A 25,792-nucleotide genomic window follows, 5' to 3' on the forward strand; every position below is an offset into this window, starting at 1 on the left:
GCAAAATATTTACGCATTTCCATGTTGAGCAGAAAGAGAAACTTCCTCATAAGTTAAAACAAAATTATTTTGATTCATATTTGAGAAAATATTATAAAATAATATTTTGGGGGGCTTTTGTGGTTGAGGGGAATGTGGTGGAGGAGAGTGATCCGATTCATCAAATTCACAAAGTTAGTCGGCGTCATGGTGGTGACTCTCAGGATGGTGACGAACCCCAACTTGGTGTGCACCATACCTAGGTGGGAGACCATCATTATGCCAGGTTTGATCATGATCAGTCCAATTGTGTGGACTGTAGGAGAATTGTACACAAATACACACACGAACGCTACTACTTTATATATAGAGATTTGAATTATTCAGACTACTGTTCTCATCTTTAGTGTTATTTTCACGTTTTAACTGATGTAACTTCCGCCCACTTCAGGTGCATCCAGTTGAACTCTGAAATCTTCCGTCCCAAACTATAGAATCTGCACGGAATTTTTAATAGAACCATTTATTTATTTAATCCACAGAGGTTGCATGCTCTCATTCCAGCAGCCACGACTGGGTAGAAAACCTAAGTAATTTGCAATTGTTTCACTTTTTTTGTATTTACCTTTAAAAATGGCTTCCTGTATTTTAACTAGAAAATGATCTGAGTTATGTGCCCTTAGCCTTGTTCTCAAGTGTAAAATTACTGTTTGCAAGCAAATTTACAATTTCAGCGTTTCACATGTACAATGAAACATAGAGGATTAACATGTCTTTACATCTTGTATATTTATTGACCACTTGTGTGAGCACCACACCAAAAACAAACTCTAAAAAAGTAACAACTAGGTGTATCAGAATTTTTGACACCCCTAACACGAAACTGCGAATAAAATATAAAAATCTCGTAATTTCTCTGTTAAAAGTGGGTTGTTTATTTTCTTTATGGATTATACTTCGAAAATAAACTATTAAAGTTGTTTTAAAAGTAATAGATTTTTTTTTTTTTTAAAACTAATGAATTTTCTGAATTCAATATTTTTCAAATTTTTTGTTGAGAAAACTTGAAGCACTTACCTGCGACTCTTAGGAAGAGTGGCAGCAAAAACCTTTTGTGTGGGTGATGACTCTTTTTATATTGGTGGTTGTTGTGTTTAACTTATTGGATTGACTAACTGGATTATAAGAGGGATGGAGTGAACTGAATTTTTGTTGTGATTTCAATTTGGGATTGGAGCTGAAGGAAATTGAATCGTTACCCTTATTACCAGACCGACAAGGTTCTACAATTTTTACCTAGTCACAGGTCGCAACAAACCATTGTTGCAAAATCCTTGTTAACCTCTACCTTTCAGTGGAGAAAGTTTCCACACGTTACAACATTGATCTGCAGACCTTTTGCATTTTTTTTTCTTCCCCTTTTCTTCTTTTGTTATTTTTTTATTATGGCCGCGGAACAAATGCCTTCCCTTGAGGATTTCTTAGGAATGCAAGAAAAAACGGATAAGCTTCTTGAGGCCCTTTTGGATACGGAGGAAAGATATAAAACATTATCGGATACACATTAGAAAAATTAAAGAAAAGAGTCGCAGTGGATGCATGTGCCTTGAAGAACACCACAGACAACATAAACGAGTGGCTTTCTAAAGTGGACCAAGTTCAGGAAAACTTGGTTAAATTCCTTCCTAGAGATAGGGTGGCACCGCATGCTTATGACCTTATCGAATTCAAAGAGGAGGTGAAAAGAGATTTACAAACTTCTAAGTGTGGTCTCCAGAGTCTTCGAATTTATATCCAAAGTAAGAGGCAAGAAACTGGACTGTAAACAGGCTGCTGCTGACTACTTGTTCAAGACAATGCAACAACAGGCATTTCCCCTTGAATTGAAGTTCTTACATGCACCTCATGATAAACCTATTCCGAACCTTGTGAGTCAGTTAAACCTATTTCTGGACAAGTCTGGTGTCGTCCGCTCCAGAGGCAGGATAAAAAAAATTTTACTCTACAATATGAGGTTTTAAACCCTGTATTGCTCGGGAAGAATCATCCCTTGACTAATCTAATTGTGAAGGATCAGCATGAGAGGGCTAAACACTTGGGTGTGCCAGCTACACTTAATAGAATCAGGATGTCAGGATTTTGGATACCTCAAGGCAGACAGGCTGTGAAGGGAATATTGAAGGACTGCTTTATTTGTCAGAAAATCAACTCGATACATTTTCCTTATCCTAAGATGACAGACCTGCCTAAACATAGAGTAAATCTGGTAAGGCCATTCTTACATACAGGGATAGATTATACGGGACACCTGTGGGTTCAAAACCAAAATCTTCAATCTAAAGTTTACATTCTCATATTTACGTGCTTGGAAATCAGAGTGGTGCATTTAGAACTGGTTGAGGACATGACAGTGCACACATTTATACTGGCCTTCATCAGGTTTTCAAACATGTGGGGCTTGCCTTCTCACATATATAGTGATAATGCAAAGTCATTTCTTGCTGGAGTTAGTTTACTAAATCAGGCCCTAACTTCTTCCGAATTTGATGAAAAATTTGGGTAGTATAATATAAAGCATGCTAAGATCCCTCTTCATTCGGTTTGGTATGGAGGAGTTTGGGAACGCATGATTAAAACATTAAAGGAATGCCTCTATAAAACTGTTGGAAGGTCTATTTACAGTCAATCTGAGCTGTGGATAGCAATTTCAGATGTCCAACGAGCAGTGAACAATAGACCGCTAACCTATGTGAGTTCAAATGACTCTGGACTGGAGGTAATTACGCCCAATCACTTCCTGCGCCCAGATCAAAACCCTGGACTTCTTCTTAGAATGGAGATTCAACCAATTAATGAAGGGGAACTGCCGTCCAGACAGATATTGTTGGAATCTTTGAAGAACCGGGATGAGCTGCTCAAGGAGTTTAAACGGATATGGAACGAGGATTACTTACTCTCTCTTCGAGAACGTAAACAAGATCGTTATCCAACTATATCTAATAAGGTACGACCTGGAGATATTGTGACGATAAAACTCCCAAACAAGTCTCGACCCTTCTGGGCATTGGGGAGAGTAGAAGAATTGTTTCCGGGAGACGATGGTATGGTACGATCGGCACAGATACGACGGGGTGATGGGAGTGTGAAAACATATTCCCTTAAACATCTATATCCGCTAGAACTACATGCGGAATATGAACCACAAGAGGATGGTCCGGAACCTTGTTATGATGACTGGGAGTCCATAGAAGGAATTTCTTGGTCAGAAACCAGTTTTGAGGAACCAACTTTAGTACAGGAGAGTGAGCAGGTTTGGATCTGTCCCGGATGTAATAAACCTGATGACGGATCGGCTATGATCTGCTGTGATCAATGTGATACCTGGTTCCATTTTAGATGCGTTGGGATCAGTGCAGCTCCGCCAGATGAAAAGGATTGGGTTTGTCACCACTGCTCTGGGGATCAAGAATGAGGAATATGTATATTGAGAAGGCTTTACAAAATCAATAACAATTGATTTTGTTTTCTGTTGAGTGGGAGGGTGTTGAGAAAACTTGAAGCACTTACCTGCGACTCTCAGGAAGAGTGGCAGCAAAAACCTTTTGTGTGGGTGATGACTCTTTTTATATTGGTGGTTGTTGTGTTTAACTTATTTGATTGGCTAACTGGATTATAAGAGGGATGGAGTGAACTGAATTTTCGTTGTGATTTCAGTTTGGGATTGGAGCTGAAGGAAATTGAATCGTTACCCTTATTACCAGACCGACAAGGTTCTACAATTTTTACCTAGTCACAGGTCGCAACAAACCATTGTTGCAAAATCCTTGTTAACCTCTACCTTTCAGTGGAGAAAGTTTCCACATTTAAAAACAGTAATGAATTTTCCGAACTCAATATTTTTCAATTTTTAAACTTTAAAAATCTATCAAAATTTTTCTATTGATTCTATTTTTACGATATTTTCAGGGTCAATGTGAAATTTTATGTTCATTCCAATAAACCGAATACAATATTTTAGACAAACCTTTTTTTAAATCCACGCCCATCCCCCTCATTTTCAAGTTTCTATTAAAAAGTGAATAATTAATTTACTCACAAATTGAAGAGAAAAGGTCAATAAATAATATATTCAAATTTAAAACAAAGAAAAACATAGCGTTTTTTAGAATTTTACCTGTAAAGTTTGAAGTTTAAAACCTTTTTTTTAAACCACGTTATTTTTTTTTTTTTTTTTTTTTAATGGAACCTTGGTCCTTGCTCCTTTAATTGAAAAAAAAATTAGGGCTTGAATTACATTTTTCGAGAAGTTATAAGCTTAGAAAGACAGGGGGTCGAATAATTCACGCCTCCCATTTTGAAATGTCTATTAAAAAGTAAATAATTAATTCATGTACCAAAGTCTTATATATCACAAATTGAAGAGAAAAGGTTAATAGATAATATATTCAAATTTAAAACAAAAAAAAGTACTGTTTTTTTTTAGAAATTTACCTGTAAAGTTCGAAGTTTAAAACACGTTTTGTTTTTTTGTTTTTTATGAAATCTTGGTCCTTGCTCTTTTAATTGAAAAAGAAAATTAGAGCTTGAATTACATTTTTAGAGGAGTTATAAGCTTGGAAAGATGGGGTGGAATTATTCACTATTTTCACGAAATTTCTGACACCAAAAACAAACTCTAAAAAAGTAACAACTTTTGTGTAAGACGTAAAAGTCAAAAAATACAAAATTGCAAAAATACTGATCACATGCGTTTATAATACGTCGATAAATTCACTCCTGGATCCAACAACAGAGTATAAAAAAAAAATAAATAAATAAAAATTCAACATTCATCTACAGAAAAGTTGACACAGCAAAACATAGAGGACAAGTACACCAGTTTACACCCTCCCCTCCCTATGTTAAGAATGTTTTTTCAAATAATAACGTTATTATTTCAGCACGGATCAATAAGTGCATGCTGCATGCATGAGTACCAAAAAAAAAATTATTATTATAATAATACTTGATCGCTTTACGTAATTTTTGGAAGGTGACATCTTCATGCATGCAGTGACAAGTACGTACATTATAAAGCTGGGGGGGGGGTCAGATTTTTCTTGTAAAATTTTTTTTTTTTTAGGCCCAATTATTGACAAGCACCAATTAAAATATGCATAAGATTGCCAAGATGATGGAAGTAATCCCAAATCTCTAAATGTCTTCCTAATCAAAGAAACTTGGAAAGTGAGGGGATGGGGAGCGAAACCGCCTTTAAAATTCCAAATATATCCTACTTTGATGAGATTTAATTATCATAAGTATTATATACATACATGTATATACATACATTTTATATATAATTTTATTATCCAGGAAAGATAATAAAACTGATCCTGAATTTTTATGTCAATCTCTATGTACCGAATATACACACCTCTAAATAACACATGGGAGAGAACCCTTTTAAATCTTCATATATGGATATGCAATTTTAATGAAATTTATGCCATATGTATAACATAAAAATTCAGAGTTTTCTAACATTTCAACTTCTTATTACAGAATGAAATGAAAGGTAGAGGGTGGTCAAAACAAAACAACAGTGTTATGAACATAGGTGAATAAATATATATTACTATTAATAGAGTTCCTCATTCAATCCAGAGTAACGTCAGATCTTCCTGCTAGTGGTCAATAATTTATTTTATACAATTGGTAATCACTATGTTTTTCGATCGAGCCGAATAAACACTTTACATTAGGTAACTTATCATGCCTTTGATAACATTGATTTGTTGGTGCTAATGCAATGCACTTACCGATCCGCGCTATTTTTTAAATCGTATTTCCAAGTTTAATTAAAGGTTTATGTTTTTTTATTCAATTGCAAGATTAAAGTATAGAATAGGTACAAAACACCCTCCCCTCCCCATATTAAGAATGGCTTTTTAAATAATAACGTTATTATTTCAGCACGGATCAATAAGTGTGCACTAGTACCGATTTGTCATATATTTGTTTTTGACCACTTTTTCGAATCTATGTGTACAGCAATACAAACTCGAAATCTATACTAAATAATTTACTTGGCTGAAAAACCAATTAACTGTCTCTAAATGAAAATCTAAAAAATAAAATTTTAAAAAGAACAAAAAGCAATCGCTCTTTGGTCTTGGCCCGAAAATTGAATCCTGATAAACGAGGAAAACAAAGAGTAGTATCTGTTCTGATACTACACTTCAATTTTTTGTTCTCGGTTAGCGGAGAAGAAATCTTTCATGGCGGAGACAATTTTTATTTTCGTTCCTTTCCCTACACATTAAAAACTGACCTTGTGACTAACTCTGCCCTCGTGGGGAGGCAAACAAACAGGAACACAAAACACTCATTCATTCTTCCAAAAGTAAATAATAATAATAATAATAATAATAATAAGAAGAAGAAGAAGAAGAAGAAGAAGAAGAAGAATAACAATAATAATAATAATAATAATAATAATAAAAAAAATAAAAATAAAAAAAAAAAAATACCTGTTATTAAATCATCAGCGTATAATTCCAGAGCTTTTCTTACGAGAGTTGACGACATCATTCAAAGTAGAAAACAAAGGTCTTTCGATGATTTTTACACAAACAAAATAAAAACGAAGAGGAAATATATTTTGTAAGGACAGAAATCGATAAAAAAATCTCCACACGTGTTTTTCTATTTCCGATGATAAGCAGAGCCAGCATCAAATTTTAAGTCACCGTTTAATTCGGCGAATATTTTTAATGGGAAAACATTTTATTTCTCTTCATATAATTATGTTTTGTGTTTAATTGATTGCATTTCTAACGAATTTAAAATGTTTTTTTTTTTTCTGTTTTTATAACTCGTTTTGTGGTTGCATAATGGTGTACAAATGCTTATTTTAATGTTTACATTTATTCTGCCTCGTTTTCAAGTTTTACCAGAAGCGGTGAACATCTGAAAGTTTACCCTCCGAAATAAAATACTGACTTATGAAACCATATTATTTATTTATTTTATTTTTGTAATTTTTTATTTTTTATTTATTTATTTATTTATTTTTATTTTTATTATTTTTATTGTTGTTGTGGGTGTTGGTGTTTACAATCTTGCGCTCGTATCGAAAATATATTTTTTTTTGTATATTTCGGTGTGCTAAAAACGAATCTCCTAACCGTTTCTGTCGCAGAGAAATAGTTTGTATGATCTGAAGAAATTACTTTTTCAAAAAGTGAGTGATCATTTTTCCATGTAAATTTAACTTAAAATGAGCACCGACTTTCTGGACACCTTGTGTTCGTTACAACTTTACTTTCAACCTAGTCGTTGTTTGTTTCGTTTGTGGGAACATGCCTACCGGATGCTAACGTCTCCAACATAAAAGACGAAATAAAAAATCGTCGTTTGCACATGGCTCCACGCATCGCTTCCGTTTGGAAAAAGAAAAATAAGAAACCATAAAAAGAATTATGAACCAATGGCAGAGCTCCCCGCCGAAAATAAAGGCCGTAATTATCACAGCCGCTGGGAGCCGGTTTACGACTATAAAAGGAGGGGACCAGAAAGAAAAAGGAGGGGAGATTCGCCCAGCTGCGTCAGTGAACGCACGGACAGCCTTCCACCCGACCCAAAGAAATGAAGAAGAAAAAGAAAAGAAAAAGAGATTCGCCCAGCTGCGTCAGTGAACGCACGGACAGTCTTCCACCAGGCCTAAAGAGATGAAGAAGAAGAAGAAGAAGAAGCTCCGCTCTCACGTTATGAGCAAAGACGCCTTCAATTCTAACAATGCCTATCTTACACAAACCAAAGAAGAAAAACACAGGAGGCAAAGACGCCGCGCTGCTAGGTTGATAAATGTAGTCGCCGCTCTCAAGTTAAAAGCCTGACACATATCACCGAAGTAGCACGACTGGCCGCCACTTACCACCCCCGTCGTCTGAAAAGATAAGTACGCTTTGTTTAATTATACTACCCTACTCAAGTTCATTCCTTATCAATGCATACACACGCTGGGTCGCTGGACTACCATTCTCAATTTTCCTACAACATGTATTTCTCTTCCCAAGCGCGAATAAACAATAGTGACCCGAACTTGAGATGAAAACACATTTCCTTTCTCGCTACAACACCAGTCCTGCAACGAACATTGGTTACATACGCGCGGACATGTCCTAACTAAAATGTTCATTCCTTCAACAGCAAATAAACCACGTTTATCTTATCCATTAACTGAGCCTTTGTTTCCTTTCAATTCCTCATTTGTTTCATTATTCTCATGTAACGGGATTGGGGTATTTATATATCCTAGTCCCCTACCAATATGGTGACCCCGCCCCTTTATTTAAATGAGATGGATAAGGTTGAATGAAGCATGCATACACACCTACAAACATCCTAGGAACACTTTACCTCTTCTAAATAAAACTATCCAAAAAAAAAAAAATTTAAAAAAAACCTCCTCAACCTCCAAAAAAAAAAAAAAAAAAAAAAAAAAACCCTCTGAGTCATAAATGGTGAACCAACCAACGAACCAACCCACCAACCAACGAACCAACCAACCAACCAACCAACCAACGAACCAACCAACCAACCCACCAACGAACCAACCAACGAACCAACCCACCAACGAACCAACCAACGAACCAACCAACCAACCAACCAACCAACCAACCAATCCACTAAAATCCTCACGGGCACTCTCGGAATAGCTCCGCTATTTCGGGTGGCGATATGTGTGGGAACATGCCTACCGGATGCTAACGTCTCCAACATAAAAGACGAAATAAAAAATCGTCGTTTGCACATGGCTCCACGCATCGCTTCCGTTTGGAAAAAGAAAAATAAGAAACCATAAAAAGAATTATGAACCAATGGCAGAGCTCCCCGCCGAAAATAAAGGCCGTAATTATCACAGCCGCTGGGAGCCGGTTTACGACTATAAAAGGAGGGGACCAGAAAGAAAAGGAGGAGAGATTCGCCTAGCTGCGTCAGTGAACACACGGACAGTCTTCCACCCGACCTAAAGAAATGAAGAAGAAAAAGAAAAGAAAAGGAGATTCGCCCAGCTGCGTCAGTGAACGCACAGACATTCTTCCACCCGACCTAAAGAGATGAAGAAGACGAAGAAGAAATAAGGCATCAGTGAACTGAAGCCAACTCCGCTCTCACATTATGAGCCGAGACGCCTTCAATTCTAACAATGCCTATCTTACACAAACCAAAGAAGAAAAAGAAGAAAAACACAGGAGGCAAAAACGCCGCGCTGCTAGGTTGATAAATGTAGTCGCCGCTCTCAAGTTAAAAGCCTGACACATATCACCGAAGTAGCACGGCCGGCCGCTCACTTCCCACCCCCGTCGTCTGAAAAGATAAGTACGCTTTGTTTAATTATACTACCCCCACAAAAGTTAATTCCTTATCAATGCGTACACACGCTGGACTACCATTCTCAATTTTCCTACAACAATTATTTCTCTTCCCACGCGCGAACAAACAATAGTGACCCGAACTTGAGATGAAAACACATTTCCTTTCTTGCAACAACACCAGTCCTGCAACGAACATTGGCCACATACGCGCGGACATATTGTAACTAAAACATTCATTTCTTTCAATAGCAAATAAACCACATTTATCTTATCCATTAACTGAGTCTTTGTTTCCTTCAATTCCTCATTCGTTTCATTATTCTCTTGTAACGAGATTGGGGTATTTATATATAGCTAGTCCCCTACACGTTCACCACACTCTTTTCTTCTACCTCTTCTTTTACACACGTCCGTTTTTGGCCTATTCCCAGGTTTTTTTATTTGTTTATTTATGTATTAATTAACTAATGTTATTGTGGGGAAAAGAAGTAAAGAGAGAGAGACAGAGAGTCGAATTTACGAGGTTCTTTCGTAGAAAAAAAACAATTTATAAAAGGAAAAAGATTTATTACATTTTAGGAAATATTTTCATTGAAAATAATAGTTCATTTATGAGTGAACAAAAGGGGGAAATTAGTTTGAGATTTCGAGGAAGTTTGAGTTGATAATTCAAGAGCCGTGATTAGTTCACGGGTCTGTAAATCGTAAAGAAAACTTCCTCACTCAACTATATAAAATAATTTTCACTGAAAGTTTTTGAGTAGAGTTAATTAATCACTCTGGAAGGTTCATTGAAAAATGTGAGAAGTTTTAAAATAATTATTTTCATAAACTTAATTTCAAGTGAGCATACGATAATAAAAGGGGGAATGCAAAAGTTAGTTACTGACTTGAGTTGCAGACAGTAGTGATATATGCCTTCCAACACTATCTCTGAATTTTTGTTAACTGGTCTTTTTTGGAAAATACAGAGCTCTTTAAAGATTCTCATCGGCTCCCACAGACACCGAATTTCCGACAGCCCGGAAACTCTCTGATTGGTCAGAAAATCAAAACATTGAACCTCCAAAGCAATTCAGTAAAAAGGCGCCTCTAGCCGCTTGCGCAGAAAACGTCTCGGGGCACTTGAACTTCCGGCAGCGAAAGAGTGAACATCGTAGCTCACCATATGTTCGCTTTAGTGACTAAAAATCGTCCCTCTTCCCGCTTTCCTTTCCTCGTTATTTATGGAATCAGGGTACGAGATTCTCCAAGATTCCCCGAGATTCCACAAGACTTTTTTCCACATAAACACATGCGGGCGCCATCTTGATTCTTAATTTGTGCTCTGCAGGCACAAACGCGCAGCCTCTTTAACGGTAAGCCATTTCTTTCTCCACACTCCCCCCTGATCTCATGATCACAGAGACGACAGGGGGGTGGTGATCACCGCCGTCGGGTGCTTCTACAAAGGGGGACAGTGCTGCTCTCGTCTTCGCATGCGCTCTCATCCACCACCTGATGGTCGGGGAAGGCTTCATCTCCATGGAGGTTACTGATATCAGAGTCACTGCTTGATAGGGATGGTGCAGACCAAAGCGATGGCCCACTTGTCTCAGAGTCAGAATCACTCTCATCATCCACTGGAGGTGGTACATGTGTCGCCGGCCGTAGGTCCCTAACGTGACGGGGTACGTCATCAACCTGGACACACTGCATATGCTCCCCCAGTGAGGCGCATTGGGACCACGCATTCTATACACTTCACCCCACTGACCTGACATATTAATTCTGCTTTTTCCACCCATTCCTGCACTGAGTGATCAGTGCTACTGCCATCAAACAGGGGAATTAGCTTGGGGTCAAATCCTGACGTCATGCCGAAATAGCTTGTGTTCATTACAACTCTACTTTCAACCGAGTCGTTGTTTGTTTCGTTCACCACACTCTTTTCTTCTACCTCTTCTTTTACACACGTCTGTACGCTTTAGTGACTAAAATCGTCCCTCTTCCCGCTTTCCTTTCCTCGTTATTTATGGAATCAGGGTAGGAGATTCTCCGAGATTCCCCGAGATTCCACGAGACTTTTTTCCACATAAACGCATGCGGGCGCCATATTGATTCTTAATTTGTGCTCTGCAGGCACAAACGCACAGCCTCTTTAACGGTAAGCCACTTCTTTCTCCACACACCTAGTAAGGGGGGGGGGATATTTTTGTTTGTTTATTGGCTGAAATATTTTTTGTTTGTATTTTCTGTTTTCATCTTTCAATAAAGACACGAGGAAATTGAAAAATAAAGAAAAATCTGTATACAGATACGTGTAATTTCTTATGTTATCAGTGGTGACCATTTCTGTATGTGTAAGCACACATATTTTTGCTCAAGTAAGTAGTTTTCTAGATATTAAGCAATATTTTTCCTCATGTTATCAGTGGTGACCATTTCTGTACACGTAAACGCACGTATATTTTTGCTGCAAACAAGTAGTTTTCCAGATATTAAGCCATGTAATTCTATGTTATCATAGGTGACCATTTCTGCGTGCGCTTACACTTACGGAAATAGTCACCTATGATGACATAATAACATATAGAATTACATGGCCTAATATCTGGAAAACCACTTGTTTTTTATATGAGTTTAAATTGTTCACCAAAGATTACTATGCCGTGAGAAGGCAGTTTGATAGACAAGTGCACATTTCACAGCCTTTGTTTATGTTACCGCATGTTCACACGTAATGTAAATGAAGGATGTGTAGGGTTTGTAATGCTTTTAGGGCGCACCCTACTAAAATAAATAATTCAATACAAGCTTCTGAAATGACAAACGCAACAACTTCATAAAAGGTCACAGAAAAGGTTTATTGAGGAGAATGTGGTATATTACTTGTAGAAAGCTGGACTCTGGCACCTGGTATTATCGCGGTAGTTATTCCAGTGGAATCGTCAATACTGTAGAGATAACACCGAGGTGGAGAGAGAGAGAGAAGAAAAGGAGGTCCGTTCCGTTTGGTGTCTCTCTGCATAAGAATGAGTTGTTCTTCTTCAAACCGGATGCTGGCCGATTTCCTTTGGGGATAGGAAGTATCAATGCGCCATACCCCTGACTGGTCAAGATGTGGCCGAATAGCACAGGGGAGAGGCATTGATTCGAGGAAGAAAAAAGTCCCATTTGTTTCTGCTACAGGTGTGAAATGGTGGAAAATAGTCCCACGGTCCAGGGGTTAATACCATGCAAACGGTAAATTTGTGATGGAAACGGTTATCATATTCTTTTAAAGCACACCGAAATCAACAAAAAAAATTTGTTTTTTCTATGGGAATGTGAGACAGGCCTTAAGTAAATAATACCTTCTTCTTCTTCTTCTTCTTCTTATTATTATTATTATTATTATTATTATTATTATTATTATTAGAAGAAGAAGAAGAAGAAGAAGAAGAAGAAGAATTTATTTGCTTTTTGAATTTATTTAATTTTTGTTGGAATTTTTACAGGCCTAGATTCTGTCTCCAAAAAAAATTATTTGTTTTGTTTCTAGATGTTTGAGATGATAATTTGGAGTATTTGGATTATTGTTCTTATTTTGAGTGTTATTGTCACGATGTTTCAGCCAACAACCTTCTTCAGATGTATCTTGTTGAATTTGGGAATCTTTCTGTTGAACACAGGAATCTGCACAGAATTTCAAACAGAATTTTTTATTTAAGCCATGGGGTAAAATAAATGCTGTTGCAGAAAGGAGCATACACAACATGACAATGCTCTTGTTCCATCAGCCATGATCAGATAGAAGTCTTAAATAATTCATAATTATATTCTTAGTATCGCCCGCATTGAGGATTGGACCTTTAACTTTCAGAAGAGTATCAGTTAGAACTGAATTTTACTTATTACTTTATCCGTTATGCCACAGGCCTTTATGTTAGGCAAAAAAAAAAAACAATCTGTGGTAACCAGAACTAGAATAAATGCCTGGCAAGAACATTTCACAGTGATCGCCGCTTTGAAGTACTCACACATATGAAAAATGTGGAGGAACATTGATGCGTCCACCACTATACACATAAAAGAAAAGGAACTATGTTACCCTCCATCACTTATGAATACAGTAAACAGCCTGGAATGCTCAGAAGAGTCTGTATATGAAGATTTACTCACCAAAATCCAAAAAGTTTTTCTCTTTAATTTCACAAGTTCGACACACGTTCAAGTAAACTGTCTGCAGCTGCAGGAGACGTTAAAACCCCTGTCATGATTTTACATGCAACAGGCATGTAATACTCAGTGTGGAAATTTACCGGATCAGGCGAGGATTCAAATTTCCTTTTAAAAATCTTATTTTGAACTACTATTCTTATGGCACGAATGCACACACGCACACATACATATTCGCTTATATGGATTTATGGACTATTTTTCTCAAAAATAGCCACATGAACTTTAAGCATTCGTGCAGCACTCTTATTATATAAAATTAGTAATTTCAAACCTCATGCTTTTCTTACAAAATCCTCACTTCATTAATTCTTTATTATGAACATTCAACACAAGAAAACACTTTTGTTGGAACAATTTAAATTAATTTTTCTCACACACAAACCAAATGTTCCTTATTTTATATAAATTACCAGATTATGCATGTAAAGTGTCGGCAAGATGACGTATATTTGAAAGCACACCGGTTGCCGTGAATGTCTTGTTTAAGTAACCTGCTCTCGCCTTTCATGCAAGCGGGCGAGTCTACATCTATGGGGGTATGACGCCAAGACCACTCTGGTCTTGTAGCTGGGTGTCTTGGGTTCGATTCCACCTCTACTTCCCCTCCCCCTTCTGGGGCCACAAGATACTCGCATTGTGGTCCAATGATTTGAGGCTCTGGAGTAGTCATGCGACGTGCCCCCATGTCTGTGGGGAGAGGTACCTTGGTGGTTGTGTCATCCTTCTGGTATGACGCACCGGTTGATCTTTCTCAACCTCCATCATCCCAGGGGATACTGTGTCATCCACTTCCATCTGTTCTGGTAGAGTGTCGGATGTTTCGGGCTGGTGTTGATCCGTACAAGTGGGGAACCATTGTCCCGGTATTTCAGGCTCTGTTAGGTTGTCTATGGTATCCAACATTCCTGGTGGCTTCTCAGGTATCAAATGACAAAGGGTATCTACCACGGGGTTTATTCTTTGGAGGAATCTGCGATTACGATGGATTACCTGATTACTCCCATCAATGCATACATTATACTGCCGGTTACCCAGTGTTTCCACCACCCTTCCTGTCTTTGCCCATCGGCTTAGGTGTGGACCAACTTGGTTTTGAACCTGCACTGTTTCCCTGATTTTCAGTTCCTGAAGTGGGTGACTGGTTGGTACTAGATATTTGTCTGGAAACTTCAGAATTTTTGGGATTTCTGGCCCAATAGAGCATGTCTGTGCCCCAGTGTCTGCGATTGCATCAATCCAATGAGTATGGAGGTCAGCTGGCCCTATGGAGATGCACCCAAATTCTGCATAGGCCTCTGAAATCAGAATTATCTCTACCATCAGGGTTGGTGCTGGATCAGGAGTACCTCTTCGGAACTTATTTTTGTTCCAAATAAGGTGTGGCCTTCGGTTTTGTCAGGTTGGCTTCACCTCTCTTTTTTCTTTGTCTATCTTGGCAAATCATCTGGTTACCACCCTTTTTGTGTCCTTGGGTAGTGAAATTTCTAGATTCTATTCCGACCACTCCCACTGTAGATCTGTTGCTGGACCCCTGCTTTGGTTTTCGGTCGATTCTTTTTAAATGTCCGGTAAAGCCACAATTGTGACAAGTCTGAGCAGCCCCCTCGTTTTTTTTTTGAGCCATGAAGGTGTGAGGTCTCCCCACACCATTTACAGTGTCTCTCAGGGTTGATAAGGTCTGGTTTTCCCGAGGCTCGATCGAAGTTGTGCCACAAAGTCCATAACCGATTCTTTCTCCTTTTGCTTTATGGAGTGGAATTCTTGCCAGTACACTTCTTTGTGTAGGATTCTGACGACTATGAGCTTTATACCTCATAACATAATGGAGTTCAGTATTTCTGCTCCTACTATGCCGAACAATAGCTTCTGGGGAACTGGCCATTCTCAGTGCGTTTCTTAATGTTGTTGGTTCCATCAACCCACACATCTCCTTGTCTCTATTCCAGCAGTCAATGAATATCGCCCAGTCACCATCACTTGAGTTCGGTTCTATGGTAGGTCTGTCGGGTCTCCTTGTAAGTGGCTTGCTGTACTATCATCTGTCTCTTCACAAGGCGATGTTCTCTTGCTGTAGCTCGAGGATCTGTTGAAGTAATGTCTGCTGTGTTTGTTCGTCCATATTCCAACGTTGTTTGTAGCAGGTTTCCCATAACAGTGATGCCATGTAAAGTGTCAGCAAGATGACGTATATTTGAAAGCCCACCGGTTGCCGTGGATGTCTTGTTAAAGTAACCTGCTCTCGCCTTTCATGCAAGCAAGCGAGTCTACTTCTATGGGGGATGACGCCATGTCCACTCTGGTCTTGTTACTGGGTGTCTTGGGTTCGATTCCACCTCTACAATACACAAAGTGTTTGAACTTCTTGCCAACTCTGCGGTACAATTTGCTGCACCAACTAACTCAATTCGTCGCACATGCTAAAAGTGATCTACAATGCCACTGCCGAACGAGTCAAAAGTCATTCTTATATTGCACCTGGACGAGTGTATTCTTTGGATGTGTCACTCAACACATTCTGTCCTAACTCATTAGATGCATCACTGAGGAAATCACATGATCATTGTCAGAACAATCCTCCTTGCATGCTGGACGCACATCCTTTATGTAGCATGGTATTCTATCAATAGACACTGAATGTTGATTGATTTTTGTCACTGTACCCTTACTGAACTGTGTCGTACATCTTCTGTGTGGATTCTTGACTCAGACAACATTTCATGCTATGTATGGATTGGAAACTGTGGTATCTAACAAAAATGCTGTGTCTATACCCTCAACATGATTCTTATAAGTGTAGGTTGCATTATCTGGGACAGTCGAGGTTTTTTTGTTATTTTTTGTGCTAATAGACTGCCTCCAAAACTGAGCACCACTTGTGTACCAGATTACAGGTGTCTTGTGTCCATTAGAGCTTTACATAGTATTCCATTGATATAGACAGTCGCTACTGGTAATGCATCATTTATAAGAGTTTGGGGTTGGGGGATGAGATTGGTGCTAAGTTCTTATCCCTTTTTCCATTCCCCGGATAGCATCGAACAATGTGCCCTGGCCATTGGCGTCAAGACCATGGGAGTGCTTTTTGGAGGGCTTTTCACCAGCACCCCTAAATGCCTTGCATCTTTGGAGACAATTGCTTGCCCTATGATTAGGTCGATCACAGTTTTAACAACCTAGGGGGCGCATCAGTCTCTTTCTATGTGCATTGTCATGTGTGTGCAGCTACTGCAGCATGCGCTGTAACTCCACCTCAGTTCTTCAAGATTGCATGAGATTGTGAAGCTTGTGCCAGCATGTATGGCAAATCTAGGTCTTCTATCTGAAAGGATGTTTGTAAGAGCTCTTCTACATGTTCGAGCAATCCAGCAATCTACATGTTCGAGCAATCCATCAGCCTTTTCTTTTATATCGTAAGCTTCTTAAAACGTTACTAGCTTAAGTTCAGAATAAAATCACGATTTTCTTTTAACTGCTGATTTCAAAAAAAATGTTTTGAACGCTACTAACTGAATTTCTTTCAATACAGTTTGCAATTTGGAGACGGAATTGTTTTTGTTGAGATAAGTGATTTCAATCATGCTTTTTATTTTAGATTTAAAATATTAACAACTCCATTTTATTTCAGTATTTAATTTGTGTATTTATGTTTTATTAAATGCTAGCTTTTTTCTAGTCCAATACCGGCTTCCATCTTATCTCAAAATTACTTATAATGGCACCAACTTACTTTCGGAAGAACCCCCCCCCCATCAGCCTTGTCTTTTATATCGTAAGCTTCTTAAAACGTTACTAGCTTAAATTCAGAATAAAATCACGATTTTCTTTTAACGGCTGATTTAAAAAAAAATGTTTTGAACGCTACTAACTGAATTTCTTTCAATACAGTTTGCAATTTGGAGACGGAATTGTTTTTGTTGAGATAAGTGATTTCAATCATACTTTTTATTTTAGATTTAAAATATTAACAACTCCATTTTATTTCAGTATTTAATTTGTGTATTTATGTTTTATTAAATGCTAGCTTTTTTCTAGTCCAATACCGGCTTCCATCTTATCTCGAAATTACTTATAACGGCACCAACTTACTTTCGGAAGAACCCCCCCCCATCAGCCTTGTCTTTTATATCGTAAGCTTCTTAAAACGTTACTAGCTTAAGTTCAGAATAAAATCACGATTTTCTTTTAACGGCTGATTTCAAAAAAAATGTTTTGAACGCTACTAACTGAATTTCTTTCAATACAGTTTGCAATTTGGAGACGGAATTGTTTTTGTTGAGATAAGTGATTTCAATCATGCTTTTTATTTTAGATTTAAAATATTAACAACTCCATTTTATTTCAGTATTTAATTTGTGTATTTCTGTTTTATTAAATGCTAGCTTTTTTCTAGTCCAATACCGGCTTCCATCTTATCTCGAAATTACTTATAATGGCACCAACTTACTTTCGGAAGAACCCCCCCCCCCCATCAGCCTTTTCTTTTATATCGTAAGCTTCTTAAAACGTTACTAGCTTAAGTTCAGAATAAAATCACGATTTTCTCTTAACGGCTGATTTAAAAAAAAATGTTTTGAACGCTACTAACTGAATTTCTTTCAATACAGTTTGCAATTTGGAGACGGAATTGTTTTTGTTGAGATAAGTGATTTCAATCATGCTTTTTATTTTAGATTTAAAAACTAAAACAACTCCATTTTATTTCAGTATTTAATTTGTGTATTTCTGTTTTATTAAATGCTAGCTTTTTTCTAGTCCAATACCGGCTTCCATCTTATCTCGAAATTACTTATAACGGCACCAACTTACTTTCGGAAGAACTCCCCCCCCCCTCAGCCTTGTCTTTTATACCGTAAGCTTCTTAAAACGTTACTAGCTTAAGTTCAGAATAAAATCACGATTTTCTTTTAACGGCTGATTTCAAAAAAAATGTTTTGAACGCTACTAACTGAATTTCTTTCAATACAGTTTGCAATTTGGAGACGGAATTGTTTTTGTTGAGATAAGTGATTTCAATCATGCTTTTTATTTTAGATTTAAAATATTAACAACTCCATTTTATTTCAGTATTTAATTTGTGTATTTCTGTTTTATTAAATGCTAGCTTTTTTCTAGTCCAATACCGGCTTCCATCTTATCTCGAAATTACTTATAACGGCACCAACTTACTTTCGGAAGAACCCCCCCCCCCATCAGCCTTGTCTTTTATACCGTAAGCTTCTTAAAACGTTACTAGCTTAAGTTCAGAATAAAATCACGATTTTCTTTTAACGGCTGATTTCAAAAAAAATGTTTTGAACGCTACTAACTGAATTTCTTTCAATACAGTTTGCAATTTGGAGACGGAATTGTTTTTGTTGAGATAAGTGATTTCAATCATGCTTTTTATTTTAGATTTAAAATATTAACAACTCCATTTTATTTCAGTATTTAATTTGTGTATTTCTGTTTTATTAAATGCTAGCTTTTTTTTTTTTTTTTTTTTTTTTTTTCCTCGTACATATGTTTATTTATCTATCGAGTTGATAGCAAAAATTACGAATTATACTCATTTTTAGTTCGTGTGAGGGGAATCTATCACCATACTTTCCCTTAAACACGTCCGTTGGACTTTTATTAAGTACAATACTTAATAGTTTTTTTTTTTTTTTTTTTTTTTTAATGGAGAGTAGAAAACGCATTGTGGATGCGTTATCGGCAGCTCCTGTTACTCTCGCTTCTTCTTATTTGTCCCTCAGTCCTCATTTTTTTAAATGAGTGATTTTTCGGACAAAGGGAGAAGAAAAAGCTGTTTTCTAGGTTGGCAGTATTTTTGCGAACAGTTGGCTGAGATGGCGGAAATTTTCTGTTTCTATGTCTATCCTTGTAGCCATGTCACTAGTAAGGGTGCTGGAGGTAAACGTTTTGTCTGGGCTGACGTTATCCGCCTGATAGTCAGGGGCCCAAACCTTGGATTAACCACTAAGGAGGCTGTCCTATCAGCAGGTGCAAAGTACTGGGGCTGCTGTATTGCCATTTGGTGAATGGATTCTGGACCATGCAGTAGCTTCTGGTGGGGCCTCTCGATGCCATACTAGTGGGTAATTGTTACGGCTTTACCTTATCATTAGCTACAAATAAAAAAAAAAAATTCTTCGTTTCTTTTCTCTCTTAATTTCCCCTCTCTGTCCTGCTCTAAGTAAATCTGTCGACCTAGTCCACAAATTCCAAAATTTCATCATGACAAGTTTCAAGAAAAAATACACGATTAAACCCGGTTCTCCAACTTCCAACGTAGACCCCTACTACCATGTCTCCTTCTCCAACATCAGGGGTCTTCGTTCTAACCTTCCAGAGGTTGAAACCCAATTACAGGAGACTAAACCAGACCTTTTATTTTTAAGTGAAACTGGCATTGGACAGGGTATTTCCCTAGATGAGTTTGCAATTTCAGGATACTCTAACTTAACTTCGAAATCTGACCCCCAAGATCGCCATGGGCATGGAATATGTGCCTATATTAAAGATAGCTTTCCATGTGGGAGGGACATCTCCAGGGAAGATCCTAACTTACCCTATATGTGCTTCTGGGTTGCTTTAGCTCACACTACTGCATTTATATTTACTCTCTATCGCCACCACAACAGCGGAGTTACTATCTTTCAAAGCATATCTGAGAAAATTGACCAAGTCCTTTCTACTTATCCTTCAGCTAACATTCACGTATGTGGAGACTTCAATGTTCACAACGTCGAATGGTTGACCCACTCAAACAAGACCGATGATGAGGGGAGGTTCTGTCATGATTTCTCCATTGCCTATGACCTCACTCAGATTGTTCAGGAACCTACCCGTGTGCCCGATAATGACGGCCAGTATGCGAGCCTACTAGACCTTTTTCTCACAACTTGCCCTGAACTATGTTCAGTTTCTGTTCTGTCGCCTCTTGGATCTTCCGACCACTCTGTTGTATCAATTAAGATAAAAATGAAATGTAATAAGTCCCCAGACGTACCTCTTCATCGTACAGTATATCGATACACTAAGGCTGACTGGGATAGCTTCCGCACATTTATATCTGATCTACCTCTGCATTCCATGTTTAAAAAGGATGTGTCCTCTATAGTATTAGACCTAACTGAATGGTTAATTGTAGGTATTGACCATTTCATACCCTCTAAAAAGTTTCAGCAAAAACCTAACAGCCAGCCATGGTTCTCTCCAGAATGTGCTGCTGCCATTGCGCACAGAAATCACTTTTTCCACTGCTTCAAACGTAATAGATGTATGGAAACTAAAGCCGTTTTCAGGACTGCCAGCAACCATTGTAAGAAAGTAATAAGGAATGCAAGAGTGTTGTATGCTCAATCTGTTAAGTCCAAAGTAGCTGAGCAGAGGCTTGGTTCCCACCAGTTTTGGCAATTAGCAAACAGAATCCTGAATAGAAGCGTGTGCTCCATCCCAACTATTATCAATGGACCTGAGGTAATCTCGTCAGCATCAGACAAAGCCAAACTCTTTGTCAAGAACTTTGCAGTTAATTCTACCCTTTGCGACCAAGACCGCCAACCTCCAATATTTCCTCCTGTATCAGAAAACACGCTATGTGATATACGTATATCTGTACGTGATGTTGCGAAGCTAATCAAAAACCTTGATTCGAGTAAAGCAACTGGCCCTGATGGTATTCCAATTATAGTACTCAAAAAACTTCAACTTGAATTAGCGCCCATACTTACAAAACTGTTTAAACGTTGTCTTAAGGAGAATAGTTTCCCATCTCCCTGGAAAATCTCATCAGTATGCCCTGTATTTAAGAATTCAGGTGATCGCTCATCCCCCTCTCAGTACAGGCCAATAAGTCTCCTCTGCGTCATGAGTAAGTTGCTAGAATCTGTGTTAAATACAGAAGTAATCAAACATCTCAACAAAAATAACCTTCTTAGTGACACTCAATATGGTTTCCGTTCTGCTAGATCTACAGCAGATGTCCTTACAGTTATATCGCATAGGATTAGCAAATCTCTCGACGGTGGCAATCTTTCTAGGGCAATTGCTCTTGACATATCTAAAGCCTTTGATAGGGTGTGGCATAAAGGTTTACTTCATAAGATCGCTAGCTATGGTATAGCTGGAAAAGTCTTCTCAATTATTAAATCATTTCTTTCTGATAGGTTCATAAGAGTAGTAGTTGAGGGGCAAAAATCAGAAGCTCACAGTATTAATGCCGATGTCCCTCAGGGATCCATCCTGGGCCCAACTCTTTTCCTGATCTACATTAATGATCTTCCAAATCATATCCTTACATCATTTGTAGACATTTATGCTGACGACACCACCATTTATGGTACCACATCTAAGACAGTAAATGACCAAGTTCTCTCCAATTCTCTCTCCTCTGATCTTGAGCACGTAGTACAATGGGGAAAGGAGTGGCTGATTACTTTTAATGCATCTAAAACCAAGCTTCTCTCTTTACATCATCAACATTCTAATTCACATTTGTCATCAATTGAAATGAATGGCTCTCGTCTTCAGGAGGCCTCAAGTTTTGACAAGCTTCTGGGCTTGACCATTACTCCTGATCTTAAATGGAACACGTATATCAAATCTGTTGCCAATGCCGCTGGAAAAATGGTGGGATCTTTCTATCGATCCAGTAGATATCTCACTGCTGATGCTATTCTCTACCTATATAAGAGCCAGGTACGTCCAAGGATGGAATACTGTTGCCACATCTGGGCAGGAGCTGCTAGAAAGGACTTGTCCTGCCTTGATAGAGTTCAAAATAGACTTCGTAGCCTCGTAGGAGATGTCCTTTTCTCCTCCTTGCAACCTCTATCTCACAGAAGAGATGTTGCGAGTTTGTCTCTGATGTATCGTTATTTTCATGGAAAGTGTTCAACTGAGCTTCATTCTATGGTCCCCCCTCGCCAAACTTTCACAAGAAACACTCGTCTAGCTGTAAACACTATCAATAATTTCCCCCACTCTTTATCTGTGCCTAAACCTAAACGTAGATTCCATGAACAAAGCTTCTTTCTTAGAACTGCACGCCTGTGGAATTGTCTTCCGTTTTCCTGCTTTCCGGCTGACTACAATATGGTTGTGTTCAAGTCTAAAGTAAATAAGTTCTTGATGAGCCGTTCCATATAAGTTATTAAATTTACCAAATTTTCATTACTAATGATTACTATATTGACCAATTTCTACTGTACACTCTTTAACCCTTATCCTTGAGTGGCCTCTGGGCCTTGATAATGTGGTGATGCCTTTGTAAAAAAAAAAAAAAAAAAAAAAAATCCAACAATAAATGCACACTGCAGAAATCGATCTGACACACCGCCAAACAAAAATGCAAGTCTTCATAATTCTGCCAAGAAGATGTTGAGCATTTCATCCGACTGAAGGCAGTGTGCTGCACATTGGTTTGATGCAGCTAAGGGATCCAAAGCAAAAATTGTGTACAACATTTTTTTACACGATTGAAGTTCGCGCATTTCTCTGTACTCACTTGCTGATACACAGCATATGCCAGACGAATGCATCAGGATGACACACTTGATATGCTTTAGTCCACTGAACTGACATATCAGTTCTGCCTTCTCTAACAATTCCAGTATCGATTTCCCAGATACAGTGGTATGATCTTTGGGTCGAAGGCCATGATGTTAAGATACACAGCATATGCCAGACGAATGCACTTGATATGCTTTAGTCCACTGAACTGACATATCAGTACCAAAACTTTTTGTCAATTCTGCATTTTAATTTGCCACACCAGATCCTCATAATGCAATTTGCCACAATAACTCCTCTTAACTCAATTTACTGCATAAGCTCCTCATTATGCAATCTGCCACATCAATGCAATTTGCTGCACCAACTCCTTGTAGCACAATTCACCACACATGCTATATGAATGATCAGGGAGCAATGTCTACGATTTACTGGCCACTGCCAGAGAAGCAAGCAAAAGCTGGTGAGAAATGAATTGTCGGGGACCTCATGTCACGGGCTCACGAGTATCAGACAACCTAGAACCATGTACCTTCAGCAAATTGCACATGACGCCAACAGTGATCCTGAAGATCTGAAGCAGTTGATGGAAGACAAAGAGATCTGGAGCGAGAGAGTCACATTGGTCCGAGCAAGGAGCCTGATCAGACGGATAGATTTCTAACTCTTCACAAAAAGGGGATAATTGGAACAACCCACATTGCTTGGGTGCATCAAGCAAATCGCCTAGAGAGGAAGGTAAGCAGTAGATTTTTTGCCTGGGAGGATGGCCTGTTGATGCTTGTTAAGTCTTCCATTTTGAGAACTCAACATTGTTGCTTAATAATGAAATCAGATGCAGTGGAATGAAGAGAAGTGTCAAGCAGGTAAATAGTCACTTTAATTATTAGATTATCCAAAAATTTTATATACACTTGCAAACGATTGAATTTTTATGCAATTTTATGCATTTATATTGTTTCAAATGGCAGCTGATAAAATTGAGCTGCAGGTTTTGATTCGTTGTTGCTGGAAGCGAGGTCTTTCCACAGAAGACATTTGTGCTGCCAAAGGTGAAGGAACAATTGCATATATGCAGTGATCTCAAAGTTGTTTTTTTTTTTTTTCACCACTTATCAAGACCCGGAAGCCACTCAGGGATAAGGGTCATTGCAAGTACAGTACGTTAGTGTGGAGATTTATGAAGTGTTTACTTAAGGGGGTGGTTCATTAGGAATTTGTTAACGTTGGGCTTGAACACATCCAAGTTGTAGTCAGGTGGGAAGCAGGCAGACAGAACAGAGTTCCACAGGCGTGCAGTTCTAAGAAAGAAGCTTTGTTCATGGAATCCATGTTTTGATTTAGGCACGGATAAAGAGTGGGGGAAATTTTTCACAGTGGATTCAGCTAGACAGGTGTTTTTCGTGAAAGATTGACGAGGGGGGACCAGAGATTGGAATTCAGACGAGCACCTGCCATGGAAATAACGATAAAACAAGGATAGGCTCACAACGTCTCTTCTGTGGGAGAGAGGTTGCAGGGTAGAGAAAAGGCATCCCCCACTAAGCCACAAAGTCTATTTTGTACTCTGTCAAGGCAGGATAGGCTGTTTTTAGCAGCTCCTGCCCAGATATGGCAGCAGTATTCCATCCTTGGACGTACTTGGCTTTTATATAGATAGAGAATTGCATCAGTAGTGAGACATCTTCTGGAGCGGTAGAAGGATCCCACCTTCTTTCCAGCGACCTTGGCGACGATGTACGTGTTCCATTTCAGATCAGGAGTGGTACAAGCGTTTTGATTCTGGCGACATGACTCTTGAAGATAAGCCTTGTTCAGGACAGCCATTTAAGTTGGATGATGGAGACTTGAAAACTGGGTCGAACATTGTGCCTTCATTGAGCACTTGAGAATTGGCAGATGAGCTTGGACAAGTTTGAAAAGCTGGATGACATTAAGGTTCTACTGCATCCAGCCTACAGTTCTGACTGTGCTCCATCAGAATACGACCTTTTCTCCTCAATGCAACACTTTCTGAAAGGCTGCCGACTCAACTCTTCTGACGAAGTCAAGGAAGTGTGTCAAGAATTCTAAATGTTGGTTTGACCAGATCGATGACAGAAAATTTTGGAAAATGATGGTCTTTATTTTGAGGATTATTTTTTGTTTTTATTTTGTTATTATGTCACAAGTAAAATTTCAATTTTTTGCAACTGCTTACAAACTTTTGGAGCAACCTAAGAGCTGTAGCACGTATCCTGCCATAGATATGAGAAAGACAGCAGTTGCGTCTTTGTAAGGTACCATACCTAACAGGTGAATATGAAAAACAGATAAGAACGATTATTCTCCATGGAAAGGTAACCATTTGAAAAGGCTCCATTCAATCCTGACAGACTATGGATACTCACTGAAGGGTGCTTTCATGTGAAATTTTTTGTGGCAGGAGTTATTGCACACACATTGCATATACACATTATTACACACACACACACACACACACACACACACACACACACACACACACACACACACACACACACACACACATATAAACAAAAATGGCTCCGTTCAGTTTTGACAAACTATGGATACAAACCAAGTCGGCACTGTTTTGAATCCAGTTGCAAGTATCTAAGTTCAGGACGACTGGAAACAATGCTGAGATAAGCGGAGAGCACATACAATGCCTAATGTTCCCAAATATTTATCAATCTGGTACTGGCCAAGTACATCTTTACAAGAACTGATGTGCCAACATAATTATGCCGTAT

At 38.4% G+C, this 25,792-nt stretch overlaps 1 protein-coding gene across 1 annotated transcript in view; it reads right to left on the minus strand.

The window, feature by feature from the left end:
• Positions 1 to 6,687, minus strand: part of LOC145243468 (uncharacterized) — a 132,680-nt gene extending 125,993 nt beyond the window's left edge. Inside the window, exon 1 of the mRNA XM_080106403.1 lies at positions 6,492 to 6,687. Within this exon, the coding sequence (XP_079962529.1) occupies positions 6,492 to 6,552 (61 nt within the window). The 5' untranslated portion in view covers positions 6,553 to 6,687. The remainder of the gene's footprint in view (positions 1 to 6,491) is intronic.
• Between the last annotated feature and the right edge of the window lie 19,105 nt (positions 6,688 to 25,792).

This window comes from Euprymna scolopes, chromosome 22 (genome assembly GCF_053919585.1).
Source record: "Euprymna scolopes isolate OS-2025 chromosome 22, ASM5391958v1, whole genome shotgun sequence".
Taxonomy (NCBI): Eukaryota; Metazoa; Mollusca; class Cephalopoda; order Sepiida; family Sepiolidae; genus Euprymna; species Euprymna scolopes.